Source organism: Cnephaeus nilssonii (genome assembly GCF_951640355.1).
Source record: "Cnephaeus nilssonii genome assembly, chromosome: 3".
NCBI lineage: Eukaryota > Metazoa > Chordata > Mammalia > Chiroptera > Vespertilionidae > Cnephaeus > Cnephaeus nilssonii.
Window position 1 is genome coordinate 28,793,811 of NC_137074.1, and position 21,482 is coordinate 28,815,292.

The 21,482-nt window shown below is 42.6% G+C and overlaps 1 protein-coding gene across 2 annotated transcripts in view; it reads right to left on the minus strand.

Moving 5' to 3' along the window:
• The window catches only part of GOLIM4 (golgi integral membrane protein 4), a 79,891-nt gene extending 59,960 nt beyond the window's left edge, over positions 1-19,931 (minus strand). Inside the window, exon 1 of one of the 2 annotated variants that reach the window (XM_079766425.1) lies at positions 19,084-19,931. In XM_079766425.1, coding sequence (XP_079622551.1) covers positions 19,084-19,270 — 187 coding nt within the window. In that variant the 5' untranslated portion in view covers positions 19,271-19,931. The remainder of the gene's footprint in view (positions 1-19,083) is intronic. The other variant, XM_079766424.1, reaches the window with a different exon arrangement.
• Positions 19,932-21,482: the final 1,551 nt, after the last annotated feature.

Sequence of the window (21,482 nt, forward strand, 5' to 3'; positions counted from 1 at the left end):
CAGGGTGTGTGGAAAGCTTGGCTTCCTGCATTGCCAGGGAAACCTAAGCCTCCCTCCTGCTCTCTGTGGCTACAGCCATCTTGGTTGGGGTTAATTTGCATACTCGCTCTGATTGGCTGGTGAGTGTGGCTGGTGGGCGTGGCTTGTGGGTGTAGCAGAGTGGTGGTTAATTTGCATATTACTCTTCTATTAGATAGGATACCCTTTGCCAAGACAATACAAATATGGCTAACATCTTATGTCAATCTTTTTAAAGGTCTATATCAAATCACTGTAAAATGATTCTTCAAATAAAATTAGCTTTCTTCTTTTATCTCACACTGTACTAATTTTGAAAGTGACTAAGATAGATGGGGCTAAACTTCCAAATTCTTCACGCCTCACATACCCACACCCTGTCACTCATGCTATTGTGTTTCCTGTTGTGGGCAGAGTATCCTTCTGCATCCCAATCCATTAATGTTAGGACTTACCACAAGACTGCTAGGCCAATGGGATGTAGACAAAAATGACAGTGAGCCAGTTCCAAGGCAAGGCTTTACGAGGTAGCGCTTGATACCTCTGAAAAGGACTCTGAAAAGGGCACCCTCAGATAGATGAAATCCTTTTGGCACTGGTCATAGAAAGGAGTCATTTGAAGTCTGCCTGAGACTGCAAACCTGTTGTCTATACCTCGGTCCAGACAAGTTAAGCCCAGACTAGCCCAGTCCATAATGGCCAAGACACAGCCAACTGCAGACTGTGAACATGAATATGTTTATTACTGTAAGCCACTGAAATTTTGAAAATCATTACAAGGCAATAACTAATATGTTGATGCTCTGTACCTTTATAAGGCTACTCATGTAACATTAATTGCATCAAATCACATCTTCTTGATTTACCTGTCCTAAACTAATAGTAATTTCCTTAGCTATCTTCTATTTTAGAAAACAGAATCAGAAATCTTTCCAATAAAGGTTTTTTTTTTAAGAAAAGTCACAGAAAAAAAAACTATAAAGTCTAATCTCCAGAAATAAACTATAATATTGAATAAGCCATATTTAAAGAAACCCAAGTTATAATTTTGTAACCTCAGATGTTTCTACAATTTACCTACCAGTCCTCCAAGTGAACTAAAAGTAAAGCACCTCCTTAAATATCTGATATAAATGCAAAGCCACTTGTCTTGTTTTTTGAGCAGTTTCTAAATAGCTTCCCTTCAAAACTTCACAGATGTGAACTAACTAGTGCTGGGAGGGGGAGTCAGAATGAATTAATAAAATTCTTGAATTAAGGAAGAGTTCAATAAGTATAATTTTAATTGATTTATTGGAGTGACACTGGTAATAAAATTACATAGGCTTCAGGCATACAATTCTGTAATACATCCTCTGTATATTATACTAGAGGCCCAGGGCGCGATTGAAATCACGCAAGGAGGCACCCCGCCTCCCGCCATGTGAGGAGGCACCCCGTGGGGGGCCGGGACCCGCACCTGACTTTCAGAGTCAATGAGCCCCCCTGGCTCGGGCAGGCCCCCCTACCTCTGTCTCCGTCTCCACTCCAGGCCTCACCTACACGTGCAACCTCCTCCTGTCTGGTCGTGACCCATTACGGAGTCCTGGCCTAATTTGCATATTACCTCATTTTATATATATATATATATATATATATATATATACTAGAGGCCCGGTGCATGAAATTCATGCACGGGGGGGGGGGGGGTTCCCCTCAGCCTAGCCTGCACCCTCTCCAATCCGGGACCCCTTGGGGGATGTCTGACTGCCGGTTTAGGCCTGATCCCAGGCAGTCAGACATCCCTCTTACAATCCGGGACCGCTGGCTCCTAACTGCTCACCTCCCTTTCTGCCTGATCACCCCTAATTGCTCCCCCTACCAGCCTGATCACTCTTAACTGCCTCTGCCTGCCGGCCTGATCACCCCTAACTGCCCCCCCTGCCGGCCTGGTCACCTCCAACTGCCCCCCTCTGCCAGCCTGGTCGCCCCTAACTGTCCCCCCTGCTGGCCTGGTCACCCCACACAGCCTGCTGTTCAGTTGTTTGGTCATCCCTCACTAACCCCCCTGCCGGCCTGGTCGCCCAACACAGCCTGCCAGCCTGCTGTTGGGTCGTTACTGTTACTGTGATGGCATCTCGGACAATTTGCATATTCCTCTATTAGTATAGATATATAGATTGTGTGTTCACCTCTTCAAGTCAAGTTTCCTTCCATCACTATTTATCCCCCATACCCTCTTCTACCTCCGCCAACCCCTGCTTTCCTTTTGGTAATCATCATGGTATTGTCTATTCTGTGAGATTTTCTTTCTATCTATCTTTTTTTTTTTTTTTTCTGGCTTAATTCGTTCACCCTTTTACCCATTCCCACATCCCCCTTCCCTCTGACAGCTGTCAGTCTGTTCTCTATATCGCTTTTGAGTACTAATGCTTTTAGGGCCTGCCTGAATCTATAGATAAGAATCATCCATTAATTCTTTGGCTAGGAGGCTATCTTTCCTTCTTATGTTCCTAAATATTTAGAAATCTGTTCATTTAAAAAGGGATAGATTTTCACTTACACAAACATTTTATAAGTTAGTATTTTCTAGCATAATTTGTATGAAGATAAACTGTAGCCTAACACAAGTTCAATTATCACAGGTTATGAAGGCGATATTTAGGAGCTTTTCATGGATCAATTCCAAGGACATTTTGCCCTTTTCGCCACTTACATACAATAAACAAAACTATGCTGTGAAATTTACTGTGTATCAACAAATTGCTGAGCATGAGTCACCACAGGTAATTCTTATTTTCACTATTGTTCATTTAAGCTAGCAGCTCAGAATTTAAACTCACAAAATTGTAACTTAGAAGGGCTCTCAAGGCTAGCTTAAGCACCACCAGGTGCTGCGTTCACTCCATAATTTTCCTCCTGAGTACTCAGTTATACTCGAGATCCTTCCAGTGACAGGCAGTGTTCCCAAACGAGGGGGATTGTGAACATGTTTCAGGAAATAAATTTAACAAAAGGCAGTAACTGGACCTATTGTAATTTCTTTTAAAATAGATAAATGGATTACTTTAAAAATTACCGCTTTACACAATACAAATGGAAAAAGAATGTACCAAATGAGCACAACTGATGGTGGAGAGAAAAGTCAGCTCATATCTGGGCAGGACTAGGGAAGCTTATCACTGGCTGAACAATACCAGTGCTTGTGTTTTGAACATTAAGTTTTAGTTATTTTTATTTTGGATCATATTTTTAAATTTATACTAATAATACACATACAGACAGGATAAGGATATTAAATTAGTACTAGGAGAGGGGTAATAATAAGGTAACAATTTTGCAAGAGCTCTCAAAACAGTCCTTAAATTGTATTATCTTACTCAAAATAGTCATCAAGTTCATTAAGAAACTGCTAATCCTTGAAACACACACACACACACACACACACAACAGAACAAAACAACAGGCATTGACATTACCCAAATGTCTGTCAATAGTAGAATGGATAAATTGTGATGGACTTACACAATGGCATACTAATAGAAACGAACAAACGATGCATGTAACAGCTCGGGTGAATCTCACAAACAATGTTAAGCAAAAGAAGCCAGACACAAGAGTATATATTATTTGATTTCCTTTATGTAAAGTGAAAAAACAGGCAAAGTTAATCAATGGTGATTGTTTTTAGGAGGTGGGGGCAGTGACTGAAGTGGTTCGAGGGAACTTCAGGGTGCTGGTATTGTTATGTGTTTTGATCAGGTTGCTGGTCCACAAATGTTTTTAAAAATCATCAAGCTGTATGATTACAATTTGTGCACTTTTATGTATATATGTTACAATTCAGAGTTCAATAACTAAAATGTCAGAAACAAAAAGAAAAAAGGAAATGTTAGAGTTGACTGGGCTAGTCTCATACCCAGTGTTTTATTTGTGAAGTTTTTAATTCCTTCTTATCTTGTCAAATATAAGAACACAATATATTAGGTGTAAAAGTAATTTTGTCTAGTTTTAAAGCTACAATATGTAACTAATTTTAGACTACATATCTTATACATCTGTGCCAAAATCAAATACAATTTTATTTTAATGGTATTAAAAATTAAAAGTAGTCATATGTATCATGAATATTAATTTTATTTTAAAAACTACCTGTATTATATAGTAGTTGATAATACACAAAGCTGAATTTTCTTTTACATCAAATCACTTCTGTATCATATGCCACATAAAAAATGAGGAAAACTAAATTCCTACAGGAGTTTGTGAGATTGTATATTATAATGAAAATGTTTTGAGGATTAGAAGAAAAGCTGAGTAACACTTTTAGTCATGGAGAAAAAATATGGTTATAACTGTGGTTATCTGCCGACACACATCACACCTGCCACCAGCCATCTGTGGGCTCTGCCAGGTCAGCACTGTCCAACAGAAGCACACCGTGAATCACCTGTGTAATTTTTAAATTTCTAGCAGTCGCAAATTTTAAAAAAGTAGAAAGTATCTGTACACTGTAATCCACTAATTAGATCTATTGCAAGACGACAGTTAACGGAAATGTCGTGTCACCAAAACAATAAAGTTGTGTTGGACAGAAAAAATATTTTACAATACTTCTGCTTTAATTTTTAAATTTAAATTAATTAAAATTTAAAATTCAGTCCCTCAATCACACTAGCTGCATTGTGAGTGCTTTTGCCACACATGGCCAAGGCCACACTGGGAAGCACAGATGTCGAGTCATTCTATCTTTCTGAGGCTCGCTTTCTTCATTGATAAACCAAAGAAGCTAATCAAGATAAAGAATCCCGTTAGAATTTTTGCCAACTGAGGCCCACATGTTCCGTTCCAAATGTGAGCCATTCACGATGCAGGAATGCAGCTCAGTGTCCAGGGATCTTATGACTTCAAAGTCGGGAATCGGATGTTTACATAAAATATCGTTTTCCTTGTAGACAACTACTGTGAAATTTTTCAGAGTGCTGCGTAGGCCAAACCAAAACATAACCATATGCTGCTCTTTGCAACCTGGGTTCTACAAACATTCTCTCCCGCTCCACCAATCTATGATTAATTTAGGAGTGATCTGACTTCTACATCTGGAAACTAAAAATCACAGCTGGAGAATCAGTTGAGTGGTGAGCTTCAAAGTCCCCTCTAGAGTCAGGATGAAGCCACAGTTGCTATCAGGAGGTGACAGCCTGTGGTGAAAGTAGCAGGAGCTTATGCCCTGTCTACACCCCAGCATGCAGAAGAGTAAAAAAAAAAAAAAAAAAAAAATCACCCCAAGGTAAAGAACCACCCAAGCCCCTACTTTTGGATCAAGGACAATGGGCCAGAGAGATAGATGGAAAGGGTGGGGAAGCCAAGTTCACCACTGTGACTACTAGTCTTAATAATTGGAACCCAATCTCCGCGGAGCCTTCCAGGATCCTCCAGGGTGTGTGCAATCCAAAAAGGAACAAGGTAAACATGCTACTGACATAAAAAGCTATAGAGGTGAAGCAGGAAGGAGTACCTTGAGCAGCCATTAGCACCTTCCTTAGTCACAGAGATGGGAAGAGGTGGGGGCTGGCAGGTAGACTCCCAGGAGACCAGTTCTCTAATCCAGGTGAGTCGCCATCTGGGAATATTGACTGTTTGACAGAATCCGTAAAGGATTGAGTTATCTCCAAGAGGCAAAGTCAGAAAGAAATTGTTTTGTGATTACTGTTAAGACCTCATTATAGTGAGTTCCAGGCAAGGGAGCCCTGGAAACTGAGGATTAGTCAGGGCCCTGAGTTAGGATTCAAGCAATGTGAGCATCAATACCAAGTGTGGCACTGGCTGGCTGTGGGACTTCCGTTTCCCCAAATTTAAACTGGTCACAATATGGCATGTTTTGCTTTATTCTATAACACAGTGTTGTTTTCAGCGGGGAGGGGGGGATGATATCATGAATATAAAGCAATTTGAAAAGTATAAATTTCTCATGTAATTGCAAGGCACTTTTTAGTATTTATGAAGCAATTACTAATGGATTCTAAGAAATGCAACTATTAAATGCCATTTAGGTCCCTAATTAGGATTCTTCTTAAATTTGAGGGGTGGCGTGGGTTAGAGCTTTAAGGGTTAGTGACTATTGCTACCCCATTACAAACCCAACTACTTTCTAAAGGGTTCATGGGATAGGACCAGGGGAGGTCAAATTCCCTAAAGCAGTGGTTCTTAACCTTTTTCAGGTCACTGAGGCTTTGAAAATCTGATAAAAGCTATGGCTTCTGTCTTAGAAGATGGCACATATACAAAAGTGACATATTTTCAGGAAGTTCATGGACCTCCATGGATCCCACATAGAAAATGCCACCCTAAAGGAAGAGAAGGTCAGAGACAAGACCCACAATGTGGTCTCAGGAATGAGTTGTAAGAACTGCTGGAGGCCAGAAATACAACAAAGCAGTCTTTCTTTAAAGGTGCAGCCTGTACTCAAAGTGTTGCTACTGTGGGACCACAGATGAAGATTTCTTAGGGTGTACTCACACATACCATCATTCTAGCTAACTCCTAGTTTTTGTTTCCTTGGACAGTTTCAACAGGAAAAAGCTTCCTTAAGCTCAGTCCATTTGGACCCTAATCAATCCAGGGAATAAAAGACATTAAAAAACAAAATTTTAACCTGTAAATCTCCCTAAGAATCACACTGCACATTAGCACTACAGCATGGAACATGGAGGAAATTTTTGCCCTTTTGGTTTTGGGGACGGAGAGCAGAGACCACATGTCACAGGATACTTATGATATCCACATGATTATCACCGAGAGAAGTCCACAGTAACATAAAGTAACCATGAATATCATGGCAGTCACCTGGTACCCACACAGATAGGTGTGGGGCAGAGAGACAATCACTGATTCAACAGAAATTCAACAGTCACTTCTCACTGACAAGAACAGAACTCTCCCTAATTGTTGAATGGAATATGGCCTCAAACATTTTGACAAAATATTCTCTATCCAATTCCCAATCTCTTATCTATACTAATAAAAGAGTAACATGCTAATTGACCATACCTTTGTGACACCCACCAGCCAATCAGGAGTGATTATGCAAATTAACCCAACAAAGATGGCAGGTTAATGTGCATATGTAGGCGCAGAGTGGCCATGGGCGGGGTGGGCCTCTGGGCAGTGTGGGAAGGCGGAAAGGCAGCCGGGCCGGAGGGAAAAGGGAAAAGGCGAAAAGGCAGCTCCGGCCAGAGCAAAGGCAGTGACAGCAGCCAGGGGAAGGAAGGCCCATTCTTGCACGAATCTTCGCACATTGGGCCTCTAAGAGTAGAAATATGTTTAGCCCAGTCCAGTGGTCGGCAAACTCATTAGTCAACAGAGCCAAATATCAACAGTACAACGATTGAGATTTCTTTTGAGAGCCAAATTTTTTAAACTTAAACTTCTTCTAACGCCACTTCTTCAAAATAGACTCGCCCAGGCCGTGGTATTTTGTGGAAGAGCCACACTCAAGGGGCCAAAGAGCCACATGTGGCTCGTGAGCTGCAGTTTGCTGACCACTGGCCCAGTCAAAAGGAAAATAGAAATATTTATTTCATGTATTTCTAATTACTAAAATACGTTTAGAAGAGTGAGATCATACCATGAATTTGAAATTACAATTGTTCAGAAAACATGTAATGACTTTTTCATAATATGCTTTTATGCTCTATTTTTATTTTATCAATATCACAAAAGAATACTCATATACTGCAATATTTTAAACTTGACTTTCAAAGTAGGGATAAATGAACAACTTGAAATTGTCATTCCATTTACACTTTCTTTAAATAAAAGATTTTGTTATCTAAGACCAGTAAAACTCTACAAAAAATTATCTTCTGACTATTAAATAGCAAGGTCTTCACCAAGGACCGCAGTCTATAAAGTCAGAAGGAATATCCAGAAGCATGTGAAAATACTGTATGAACTAACACACTCCACTGCATTCCCGTCTACTTGCCAATGAAATACCGGCCTTTGTAGCAGTGGGACATTTTCATATTTTGTCAATGGATTTTGAAACTCCCCAAGGACATGACACCTTCCACTTTGGGATTTCTCTCGACAGCCTACAAGTTGGGGTTGTACTTCAGAAAGTTACCTAGACCTCTCTTTGAATCTTAATTCCTCCAGATAAGACGCTTTAGACACCAGACAATTTCCTTCTGGAGGCCATGATTTCAAATGCCACTTCCTACTCCAAATTAAATGGTGGTAAATCACATTTTAATATGTAGCAAAACATTTTTTCAAAAGCATTAGGTTGCATAATCCAAGACAACGATTTAGAACAGTTGCCTGGTACACAGAAAGTGTCCAATAAATGCTAGCTTGTGAGGACTTTGGCAATGATAAAACGGTGATGCTTTATCACTTTCAAGATGATTAGGTTATTAAAATACTTTCCCTTTCATCTTGGGTTCTCATGTTGTAAGTTCCATGTTGGTGCTAGGGAAAGTCCTTCGAAAAGGCCCCGATGAGCAGGATTGAAAGCAGACTTTCTGAGGCCTGCCAACCACATTGTGAATTCTGAAAGATTCTTCAATCCCAGTTGAGTTTTGAGAAGATTTCAAAGCTAATCAGCAGCTTCATCATGTGACATTCATGACAGATCTTGGGAGAATCACCCAGCTAAGCCCAATTTCCTTTCCCATAGAGATTGTAAGATAACATTTGTTGTTTTAAGGAAATTTAGTTTGGGGATGATTTGCTGCTTCTTTGGACAGTTTTAACAGAAAAGAGCTTCCTTTTCTGTTGCTGTGCAACAGGGTAGCTAATACAGATTTTGAAAGTGAAGTGCTGCTGTAACCAGTATCTCAGAGGTGGGACTGGGACGGTGTCGTGGGCCTTACGAGGGGTGCAAGTAGAGCATAAGGTGCCTTAATCACAGTGTCCACAGAATTCTGGCTCTGAAAGGATTGCTAGTAAAGACGCAAATGAAAGTGAAGAAAATTTTATTGGAAGCTGGAAATGATGTAGTGGCAAAAGGCTTCCCAATACCCACACTTCCATATAGGTACATGACCAGCAGTCGCTTGCAGGTATATGAGAAGTAAAACATGAACTGGGTGGTTTACCTAAGATTTCCCAGCAAAATGTTGAAGATGCTACCTGGTTTCTTCTTGTTACTTACAGTCAACTGTGAGGAGGAAGGACTACTAAACAGAAAGGAGGCAGGACTTGATGGTTTTGAGCTTTCTCAACCTCCCTTGACTACAAACAAGGCTACAATTAAGAAATAGCTTCCAAGCAAAGATCAAATCCAGGGAACTGTCAGAAAATAAAGAACATGATCTAAAGATGATGAGATGGAGAGTGTGGCTTTTGAAATCCTTGTTAAGAGCTTGGAAATGTGGTGTCTCCGAGAATGATTCAGCCAGACCACAGGAAAAGTTTAAGGCTGTGACTTGCAGGTCTTTTCAATAGGCCTTTGGGAAGATAAAGGGTGTGGTCTCTCTAGTCTCAGCAGAAGCCCAAGGTAGAGAAGAATTTACCTTCAGCAAATATGTGGGTGTGGTTTTTGTCTAACAGAGTAAGCACCAAGGAGTTTCACAGAAGACCCACAAAAGTTTTGAGAGCATTTTATCAGCAGAAACTGCCAGTTTGGACTGAGAGGGACAGAGATAGCACTGGATGCAAAAGGGCCACAGATCCCGAAAGTTCTACTGGCAGGAAGCAGGCTGAGAAAACTCACAAACAGGCACATCATACCTTCCAATGCAAAAAGGAAGGATGATTCAGAGAGTGGAACCAATAGCCAAACAGAAGAATAAACAGTCATGGAAAAGTATTCCCAGGCCTGAAAACCTACGCAAGGACCATGTATTTGCCCAGCTGGATTTCGGAATTGCGATGAACCAGTGAGTCCTACATACCTTGGATTTTCTGCTCTGATGAACAAGAATATGGCGGCATCTTACGCCTGCCCCCCCCCCCCCCCGCCCCCGTTGTATGTTGGTTGTTTCAAGGTCAGAATCCTTGACACCTTAGTTTCACAGGCCTGCAGATGAAGAGGAACTGTGCTGGAGAAATTAAACCCAAGGAGCTTCACCCACACCCAGATCAAACTTAGATGACTTCTGGATTTTGAGCTGATGCTCACCTATAAAGCAAAGAGAATTTATTTTTCACCTTCTAATAAAAGTGATGTGTGACATCAGTACAATTTAACATGTTTTAATAGCTTCAAACCTTTAAAAAGGATATAAAGTCCTTTTAAAAATCCCCTTGAAATGTTTGTTAATAGGTTAAGACAGTGGTCGGCAAACTCATTAGTCAACAGAGCCAAATATCAACAGTACAACGATTGAAATTTCTTTTGAGAGCCGAAAACCGACTTCTGTGCATGGGCCACGAAGTTTCAATCACACTGTACGTGCACGCCCGCACGTGGGATTTTGTGGAAGAGCCACACTCAAGAGGCCAAAGAGCCGCATGTGGCTCGAGAGCCGCAGTTTGCCGACCACTGGAGATTGATATAATAGAAATTATAGATTCGTATTATTAAATCTTAACAATGTAAAACTTGATAAACTGTTCTACACTAACCAAACTAGATAATCAAGTAATTATCAGCTACTCAATTTTAATGCATGTTTAGGATATTGATATTATAGCATCAAGCTGTTGTCCAGAGCATCCAAGCAATGTCAAAGCTCTCTGAAATATCTTAATTTGTAGATTTTTGTTTGTTTGTAACAAAAACTCTACATAAAGGGGCTTAAATGGGATGCAAAATGGGAAAAAGCAATGTTTATCTCTCTTAAAATAATTATAGATTTTTCTTAAATTCGCTTACTCTCAAAGGAAAAGAAATGGTGTCATTCAAATGTTCCATTATGCCTTACTCTGCAGAATGACAGTGTATCTGTTACTTTTCTATTCACTATCATATTGTGACATTTTATATACGAAAAGTTGTTAAAGCAATATATATATTTTTAAATGTCACACTGTTATACAGAGCAATTTATTTCCTGCCTACATCCCTCCAGGCTATGAGCCTATTTAGTGAGGCTTATTAGTGAAGGGCAATGACTGACATGTCCTCTGGATAAGCACTCCCAGGCCAATAAAAGCAAAGAGCACAAATACGCCATTCAGAGAGACACAGCATTGTTAAAAATAGCAACTCCCACTTCTGTCCTGACTGCCTGGGTGCTGCTGGTCTGTCCAGAGAGAGCAGAGCACAGTGCGGAGTGCCACGTTGTACTGGAAGTCAGGGTACTTGAGACACATGGTAAGTGACTCATCAGCTTCAGGACTGTTTTCTTAACTGTAAGATGCAGTGTTCATATCAGACTTGAACAGCTGATGCATTCCTAACCTTCATGCAGGTACTCCCAACATGAGTTCTTACTTCAGGCACACAAAACCTGTATTTCCCCCCCTACAATAAACTTCTAAACAGGAAACTTTATGGTAGTACATTATACATGAAAAATCTGACTTACATGGCATTCATGGATGGTACCTGTAAAAGTTACGTGCAATGAAACAATTATTAAATTCTAGCTATCAGGCTGTTGACTCCCTGAAATCTGTTCTCTTTGAAAAAAAAAACACAAATGAGCAACTCTATCTAGGGGAGGGGTTCTAGAATCAAATTGAGAGTTTCTACTTGATTTGTCAAGAACACACTGGAAGGGAATTCAAAAGGGCGGTTTTTTATTGTATGATTTGATGTTATTTTATGTGGCATCTGTAAACCAACTCAGTATCATCCAAAACCATCTTTCATAACAGAAGCAAAAGTCCTACACTCTGGAAATCAAATAATCACACCTGTTACTTCTGATCTAAATTTTATCTTGAATCCTCATATGACTCACCTAACCTACTTTCTCAAAACCAGCAATACTGTCATGAGACACTAAGATAATTTTTGAGGTCAATGGAGAACGGAGGAAAGAATATGAGCTAGGAAGTCACATTAGCGTTCTAAGCTGTTTCGTTGGATTTGACCTTGATACTGGCAAGTTAACCTCTCTGAGCCTCAGATAGCTCATTCACATTAAAGTGTTTGTGTCACTGTTAAATGAGAAAAAGCCTGTACCTGAACACAGTAGACAATCAATAAATGCTATGTACTTAAAATAATTTAATTCCTTCAAATAAAATTTTATCTTAATAAAGTCACTTCAAGTAACAGCAGCTCAGGAGGACAATATAGTTTGCCACTTTATAATAAAGTTACATTACAGCCCTAACCGGTTTTGCTCAGTGGTTAGAGCATCAGCCTTCGGACTGAAGGGTCCCGAGGTCGATTCCAGTCAAGGGCATGTACCTTGGTTTCGGACACATCCCCTGTAGGGGGTGTGTAGGAGGCAGCTGATCGATGTTTCTCTCTCATCAATATTTCTAACTCTCTATCCTTCTCCCTTCCTCTCTGTAAAAAAATCAATAAAATATATTTTTAAAAAATAAAAATGAAGTTACATTACATATAAAACTTTCACTCCTAACAAAGCCAAAAACCCACAAACCACTGACTGGCAAAAGAAGTAAAAACATTTTGTTCTTTTTAACAACATTTAGTGGTCAAAATGAAAACAGCAACTCTTACCTTCAACCATGTAAAGCGTTTTCAGATCTTTTTCTTCCCCCCCCAAAAGGGTCAAAACAATAGAAAAGACAGAATGATTTTCAACCGGTGTGCCGCAAGAATTTTTAAAACATGCAATACCTGTGGCTTAGTTGGTTGGGCGTGTCCCTTGCACCAAAAGGTTGCCAGTTCAATCCCAGGGGAGGGCACATGCCCCAGGTGCGAGCTCAATCCCTGGTAGGGAACTTGTGGGAGGCAGCCAATCAATGTTTCTCTCTCTTTCCCTTCCTCCTTCTCTAAAAAGTAATACTAATACTTAAAAATAAACATACAATACCTCACTATTATTTAGTCAGGGGCACAGACCTCTTTTCCCTTAGATTGTCAAATAAAAAACTGACAACAGCCAACACAATAATAGCCTCCCAGTGTGAAAATCAAAATTGTACCTATTTTTTTGTCAGACTGACAAAAAATATAGTATTTTTTTGGTGTGCGGCAGAATTCCAGTGATCAGTTTATATGTGCCATGAGATGAAAAAGGTTGAAAACAGCTGTACTCGATATAGCAAACGATGGCCAAATAACCAGCGTGATACTAATCCAGCAACAGTAGTCCCGGTCACCCAAAAAATTGTCGTTGCTATTCGCTCCAGCATTCATGTTGTGCACTTTAAGTGTATTATTTCTAACCCATACAAGCGTGCAAGGTAGTCATTGTTATCCCCAATGAAATATGAAGAAACTGAAGTTCAGAGAGGTCAAGGTCATTCTGCCAGCTAACACGAGAAATGCATTCACACTGTATTCTGATGCCAAACCCACTCTCCTTTCATTAATCCCTGTTTTTTTTCAGGACATAGAGATGTGAGCAAGAATGTCTCAATGCTTGGAAAATCATACACTGATGTTAGTCCCCTTTTTTCCTCTCCCCTCTTCTGATTTCTCTCAAAGCCTTTGTATTTTGGTCCCCAGCAGCTTTAGTCCTCATTTCCTCAACTCCAGTTCACTCATTCCTAAAGTCACTGAAACCTGTGGCCTTGTGCCTATAAGAAACTGCATTTGGAAATGCAGGAGATTTTTTTTTTTAATTTCAAGGTAAGGTTTTCAGCCCACCTGGTACTTAAGCTAAAGGCTCACAGATAATGAGCAATTTTCTTACATTATCTTACATGTCAACCAATAGTGGCATGTTCCCATTTACGGGGATGACTAAGGCAGACGAAATGTGTGGAATCAAGTATTTCTGCAAGTTACATATATTCAACAGAATGCGTATTTGAGGACATTTTCCAAAAAGTGTCTAGAAGTTTTTCTCTTTTATTCAGGAAATGGATTTTAAGGCAGGGTTTTACATACAAATAAAAACTACTGAGCCCAGAAATTATTTCTGTTCTTTTTTTTTTTTTTTCAGCCTTGCCGAAGCAAGGCTGAAAAAATTAGGTTGCCTCCCCCGCAAAAATGGGAGAGAGAGAGTATCTGTTCTATTTTTTAAAACACAACAGAATTAAACAAAAACAGCTTGATAAATAACTCCTTTTAACTGCAAGATGTACTTCAGTGGAAATGTTTACTTACTAGATACTATCTAACTTTGCACTTGAAAATGAGTAAACCTACAACACTCTGCCCACCCCTGTGGGTTTAAATTACGGAGGTCTGTGAACCATTCTAAGGTACGTGAGGTTCCCCAATAGTCCAAAGGACAGACTACAGCCTTCTAAGCATTTTATACTGGCTAACACGACTGACCCTTGCGATAACCTATTATAAGCACTATTATCCTGATTACTACATACAATGAAAGCGAGTCACAGCGAAGTTAAGTAACTTGCAGACGATGGCACAGCTATTGGGAATGGGAGCAAGACATCAAATTCAAGCGCTGACTCCTCAGCTCTTATCCACTACACTTAACTGCCCACCATATATAAAGCCCACTCATTGGCAGAGAGAAAATACCACAAGGTCACAGACTTTCTATTTATTGAGCACCTGCTATATTGCCAAGCACCAGGCACTGGAGATGGAAGAATAAAAAAAGCCTGGCTCTCAGCTGAAGGAGACTTTTTCTTTTCTTTTCTTTTCTTTTTTTTCCTTTTTTAAGCAGATTCAGGGTAGGGTGAAAACAAAGTAACCAGTTACAATAAAATGTGTTCAGGCTCTGGCTAGCAAACCATCCTGCCTGTTAGGAGAACACAATGCAAAGGGCAACTAACTGGAAAAAAAACACAATATAACCTTAGAAACTCTAAAGGTTTTTTATTTTAAATTGTTGCCATACACTTACCTGGACTTCTCTGTAACAGAAGCATAGAAAACATTATCTAAACCTTTCCTTGATGGTTTCAGGTCATCACTGGGAAGACCAAGAGCACTACAATAATGTCATACACTGTTTTAGGAATGGAGGACACTTTGCTCCTACTTTTTTTGTTGTTGATTTTGAGAGAGAGGAAGGGAGGGAGACGGAGAGGGGGAGAGAGAAACATCGATGTGAGAGTGACAAACATCAATCAGTTGCCTTCCATACACACCCCAACCAGGGATCGAATCTGAAAGCTGGGTATGCGCCCTGATCAGGAATGGAACCTGCCACTTTTGGGTGTATGGGACAACACTCCAACCAACATAGACCAGGGCTGCTCCTACTTTTAAAACATTTGAACTTCTATCTCACTCCCAGATCTTATTGCACAAGGTTATTGCCTACCTCTAGCAATTACACCCTCTCCCAATCTGAAATGACACAGAGGAGAGTTAATCAGTAACCATATTCCAAGTTTACATTGTCAAGGAAAGCCCCTTTTCCAGAGTAAAGTACTCAGGTTTATGACAGTTCACCTGTTTTCTTCGATGTTCATTCATTTACGTACAATAAAAGGAGGTGGCTCACTATGAAAACAAATTTTGTGAATTTCCAAAAAAAAAAATTTTACCCATGACAAACCTTGGGAAGAGAAAGAGATAAAATATCTTACATCTAACAGGGACAGTGACTATAGTAACAACCTATCTTCAATGAGCAGTACCTACTATGTGCTAGGTATGCTACCAGTTCAATAGGGATTAAGTATTTTACCCTCACAATACCCCTATGAAATAGGTCATTCTAATCTCCAGTATATAAGAGGCCCACGTTCACATAAAAAGTTGCAGGACTAGAATTTGCATCGCATGCTCAAGAAAAAGAAGAAAAAGAAAAAAAAAGGTTTAAGTGTCTTTGTGGCCAAGCAGGTACAGTAACTGTGTGAAGTGGCTCAGTGTTAAGATTATGGAGCTGTGGCTCTCAACTTGGCAGCACGTTGTAATAAGCTGGGGAGATTGCCAGGGGGGGCTCCACCCCCAGCGATTGTGATTTGATTGGTCTGGGAGCTGCCCAGGTAATTCTCATGGCCAGTCAAAACTGAGAGCCACTGTGTGTAGACAGAGAGAACGGTGCACGGCCCACTTGAAAGGAGTTTAAAAACGTTTAAAAAGGTTAAGGAAACACTGTGCTGGTCAAAAGTTGTTAGTGCTGCCTCGGCCAACAATATGTAACCTCTGCCCCACTCCTCAGCACCGTTAAGGTGCAGTATGGATGGCAGACAGATCAGTACATAGATATATTTCCATTTAGTGGGGAGAGGGTTGCCTAGGCTTGGAACTTCCTCCATGTCACCCTACCATCTCCTACTTATGGAACTGTTCTACTATAAAATACACTAGGTGTTAGAGGTAACCGCCTTTCAAAGTAAACTCTGGAGTACAACCCATTCTTAAAGGGAAGGCATCCTAAATAGGCTCACTTAACAAACGTGTACCTTCAGATTATAGGGCCAAACTACGGAAACATTTTAAGAGTCATATATTTTTTAATGTATTTTTATTGATTTCAGAGAGGACGGGAGAGACAGAAACATCCATGATGAGAGAGAATCGATTGGCTGCCTCCTGCACGCCCCGACCAGGGGATCGAGCCCGCAACCCAGACATGTGCTTGTTTCATAGGTCGACGCTCAACCACTGAGCCATTCCAGCTGGGCTCAAGAGTCATGCTTTTTATAGAAGGCCACTCATAATTAGCGCTGATCTTAATCCAAGACAGATCAAGAGATCTCAGGGAACTAAACAAGTCTTAAGAATAGAGAGTTTAATGCCCTAAAAACAAACGCAGGTGGTACACAGCACCGCTGAGTAAAATGTCATTTGTCATTGGAAAAGGGAAGCAAACCTGCATACCGTCAGAAAAGCTTCATTCCATGGCCTGCAGATGTGAAATCCAAAATAAATGCTACCGAAGTCAATCGGGAATCCATTTTAAAAGAGAATACACTGTAGCCTGCTTGGGAAACAATTCTTCATGCTTCATCATGTTATAATAGTTGCACCACAACTCAGGAAGAAATGGCAAAAGAGTAAAATTAAGAAATGGACTTTAAGGCAAGTCATTCAAACTAGCCACATCTTTTCTTCTGCAGCAAAGCCAATGTTGTGCAGTTTAACTGTCTTGTGTTACCACTTACGACCACTCCCGCCACTACCACCGAAAGAAGGCATATAAAAGAAGAAAAGACATTGACATTGATTTTCAAAATGGAATGCTGCAAATAAAGGCCATGTCTCAGAAAGCAGGGGCTTGGTCAATGAGTTTCAACATTGGCAGTTGAGGCAAATGCGCTACTTGGGGCAAAATATTTTGTTCCTGTTATGTGTTTGGGTTTTTTTCCGAAGCAGAGACTGGAAAGGGAAGCCCGAGAAAGCAGACTAACGTGCTTGGGATTAAGGTTCTCACCACGGCTTAGGATAATTTTATTGGTTGCCTGAATGAATATATATTGATCCCCTCCCGAGTGTCAGGCACTGTGCAGTGCTGAGCATGTACTGAGGAACATGAGAGCACCTGCTCTCATGGGTCTCCTCAAGCAAGAGACCAAGGCGACAACTTCCCAGAGTTCACCACACAAGCCCCTTCCAGCCATGAGTGTACAAATCCAGCCCTGCCTGTGCACTATTAGACAGAAAAATGTGCCCTCGGTCCAACTGCACTGAACTTCACAGGGAAGCCGCTGGCATCATCTAAATAAATAAGTATAAATAAATATATATATATATCCGTACTCTGAATACCAACAATATTATTCATGGATAAATGTCCACAAGTTAAAAAAAAAATGTTTAAGTTAAGACTGTACCAAAATAGGTTTTCCTTTTGAAGTAAGCCCAGCTCACATATTTTCACTGTCTGTGGCTGGGTAGCTTCAGGAAGCTAAAAATACTTTCCTTTCTGCTAAGTTGGGAAGAGCAAAAAAGACCAAGCAATCGGCCCTGTGTCATTTTCACTCATCTTAATTTTTTTTTTTTTACTAGAAAACACTCAAAATAGCTGAAGTAACGAAAAGGCATCTGTTTTGTATTTGTATACAGACACACTGACAGATACATGTATTCGGCTCGTATCCTCACAGTACTATGAAATAAGCTATATGTGCCTTATCAGCAAAGACTGTCAACATTTCACTGCTCACAGCTTTTCGTTATTATTTTGGTTGGAGAGAAGGCTGCGTAAGTGTTGAAAACTAACACAAGTACCAGTAAAAGCTTTCAAAATGTATGTACAGGATGAGTATGCTCTTAAGAAGACAACTTGGTGGTTACTGTACAGTCATGCATCATTTATGTTTCTGACGTTTACATTAAGTGAGATTTGAAAAGAGAAGGATGGAACTTTAAGTCTTTCTGCAGGTCTTGCTCAAGTTGTGTCTGCTATGTCTGGTAAAGTGAAAACACGGTATTTCTCTTCTTGGACTTCTCAAAGCTAACTGTAAAACACACACACACACACACACACACACACCCCTACCTCTGTGATAAACTAAATGTTACTCAGGAAAACAGACATTTTTTCCCGGCAAAAACACACCTGCAGGATGGTAAATAGTGATAGTATGGACTTTTCCAATACCTCTAAAGTCCACCCTACTAAGTTAACAGAAACTAGCCTTCCATGGGACTAGTAGGCCATTAGTTTGGGCTGCTAGGTTATGGCTTAGTTTCCCTTGAAAAAAAAAATAGCACAGTTTGAGAAATCTCTGCCAAACTCCCCATTTCTTGGGCTACTGACAACGTCACAAACGAAAAGCAAGTGGCTGGAACCAGGGAACCATGCCCCTCTGGGATGGGCTGGCAGAAGGGGAGCCAGGGCTGCTGGCTCGCCTGCCCCGACGGCGCCGGGCCTTTGGTGAGTGCTGGAAGACAGGAGTCGGCGTGCGCCCGCCCATCCTGTGCCCAGCGGGTCCAGGGGCTGGCGCTACCCATTTCAAAGGGAACCGCCTTTGGAACCCACCCGGACGACGGGGATGTCCTCTCCCCCTGACACTTGGGGCTCAGCGACCCTGCGGGGCTCGCCTCCCTTGTCCCTGAAGGTCAGAGGTGGCGCCCGCAATGCCAACTGCTCACCAAAGCCACTTTCCCAGCCAGGGCGCGGGGCGCGGGGCAGAGCTGGCCGCCGGCCGCGTGCGCCCCGTGAACCGTACCTTGCAACTGGGCGGAAAGGGACTCCTGGTGCTGCTGGTACTTTTGCGCCACCGCCTCGGCTTTCCGCAGCTGCGTCTGCAGCTCGTAGTAGAGCATCGCGCCATAGAGAAAGCCGAAGACCACGCTCAGCAGCAGCAGCGTCTGCAAGATCCGCTTCTGCTTTCGGGAGCACATCCCGTTGCCCATAGTCCCCGCCGGACCGGACCGCGCGCCGCGGCCGTGCCCGCCGCCGCCGGCCCTTCCTCCCGCCGCCCGAGCGAGCGCCTCAGCAGCGGCCGCTGCAGGAGGTGGCCGGGCGCAGCATGGGGAGGAGACGCGAGACACAAAAGCGGGGCCGAGGGGGGAAGTGGCGCCCGCTCAGCCCCCACGCGCCGCGGGGCGCGCAGCCATCGACGCAGCCGGGGCGGCCGCCGCCAAACTTTTGCGAGGCTGGCTCTCCGCGAGTGCCGGGGCCCGCGAGGGGGCCCTCCGCATACTTCTGAGCGGGGTGTCCTGGCCGATCCCCGGACGCGCCTGCCCGGCTTCCTGCTCCCCACTTTTTGGCCCGACTGCCCCCCGGCGGCACTCGCAGTCCCGCCCTGGCCGCTCCCCGCCCCCTCGCGGCGGTGCCCACTGCGCGACTTCGTTGCCACCAAAAGGAGGGGGTGCGCGCCCAACAAAAGGACCCGGGCTCCAGGCGGCGCCTCCGCGCGCGGCCCGCGGGGTCTGGGTGACCAGCGGGGGGCTGGGGGGGATCGCCCGGGTTTGGGGGAGGGCGGGCCGCTGTCACTGACGGGGCTGCGGAGCCTCGGCCGCCGCCGCCGCCTCCTCCCACCCAACTTACGTGTCACCCACAGCCCCGCTAGCCTGGCCAACGGGATTCCCGGAGGAAGTCCCACTCGGGCTCCCCGCTCATTGGGCCCGTCCGAGCTGCACCTCCCTCCCTTCGGGAAGGCAGTGCCGGGCTCGATTGGACGCCCGCTTTGTCCGTCCGACCCCAGGGCCGCGCCTTCCCTCCCGCGGCGGGGCAGCGAGGGGCTGGTGGGCAGCGAGGCCGCTGGGCGCCGGGGTGCGCCCACGTGGAGTGCGGGCGGGTGCGGAGAGGCGGCGGGGCCTGGGGCTGGATGGTTGGGGTGCGCCGCGGACGTGTCCCGGCCTGAAACTGGGCGAGGCACGGTGCGCACGTGTGTGAGTGTGCATGTGAGTGTGCATGTGAGTGCGTGTGTGATCCAGCGCTCAAAGTATACAAATGGAGAGGGTGGATGAGAGCAACTACACTCCAGCGAGTGTCCTTTCTTTCTCTCCCCATCCAGTGGGCAGATGCGATAGACACAAGGGATAGCCACAGTGTCCGCACAGTCTTCTTGGTGGAACAGGCGGTGCCAAGCTGAGTCTTGCCCCATCCAGTGCTGCTAGTGTGAATGCACTTGTGCCCGCAGATGGCAGGGCACTAGTGGGTAGACTAGCACTCTAGCGCGCTAGACTTACTGCTCAACTGTCCACGTGGGTTGGGGAAAACAGCTTGTCTTTGGCAGACGGGAAAGAAATGATCTCATTTTTTTTTCCCCCCTCATGACTGCAAATAGAATAATTTAAAAACAAATCTTACAGGCTGAAATGAGTACACATTCATTTTGTCATGTGTATGTGTTTTATTGGTGGCAAAAAAAAGAAACCCACCACATCAGTTACACTGTTAAATTACATTTTAAAGGCCAACAAAGGTTCCCAATGTAAAAACAAGTAAAACAAACATAATAAGCACAAACCTCTCCAAAGAAAATCCATAGTGCATTTGTTCTTTCTGTGTACTTGGAGAGGGGGGAAATTGAGGTTATGCATAAATAATTTTGTTTCGGCTCTTGACCTGAATTCTAAGAAAGTAAATTATTTCTCGAACGCCTCAGTGGTGTCGTGGAATTTATTACCTACTGCATAATTTTAATGATATTCTAACCAGATTTTAGTCATCAGTAATGGCCAGTGAGTGCTTAAAAAAAAAAAAAGGTAGATTTGTTTAGCCAAATACAACACAAAGACAGTCCCTGGTGCAGGATTTTAGGTTGGCTCTGAAGTTAGAGGATGCTACAAACCATAAAAATAAACTGAATTTACAACCTAACTAGACTGTGACATAAATTTAAACTACCATGAAAACTAAGTGTACGTGGCATGTGCTTTTCCCTAATAAATAACTTACAGAATATTGTTCACAATGCTTTCATGTACACATACATTATCTCACTTGTCACAGACGCATTAAATGCAGATGTTCCTCAACTTACGTTGGGATTATGTCCTGATAAACCTATCATAAATTGAAATGATCTTAAGTCGAAAATGCATTTAATACACCTCCCCTACAGACTATCATAGCTTAGCCTAACTTAAATGTGCTTACAACACTTACATTAGCCTA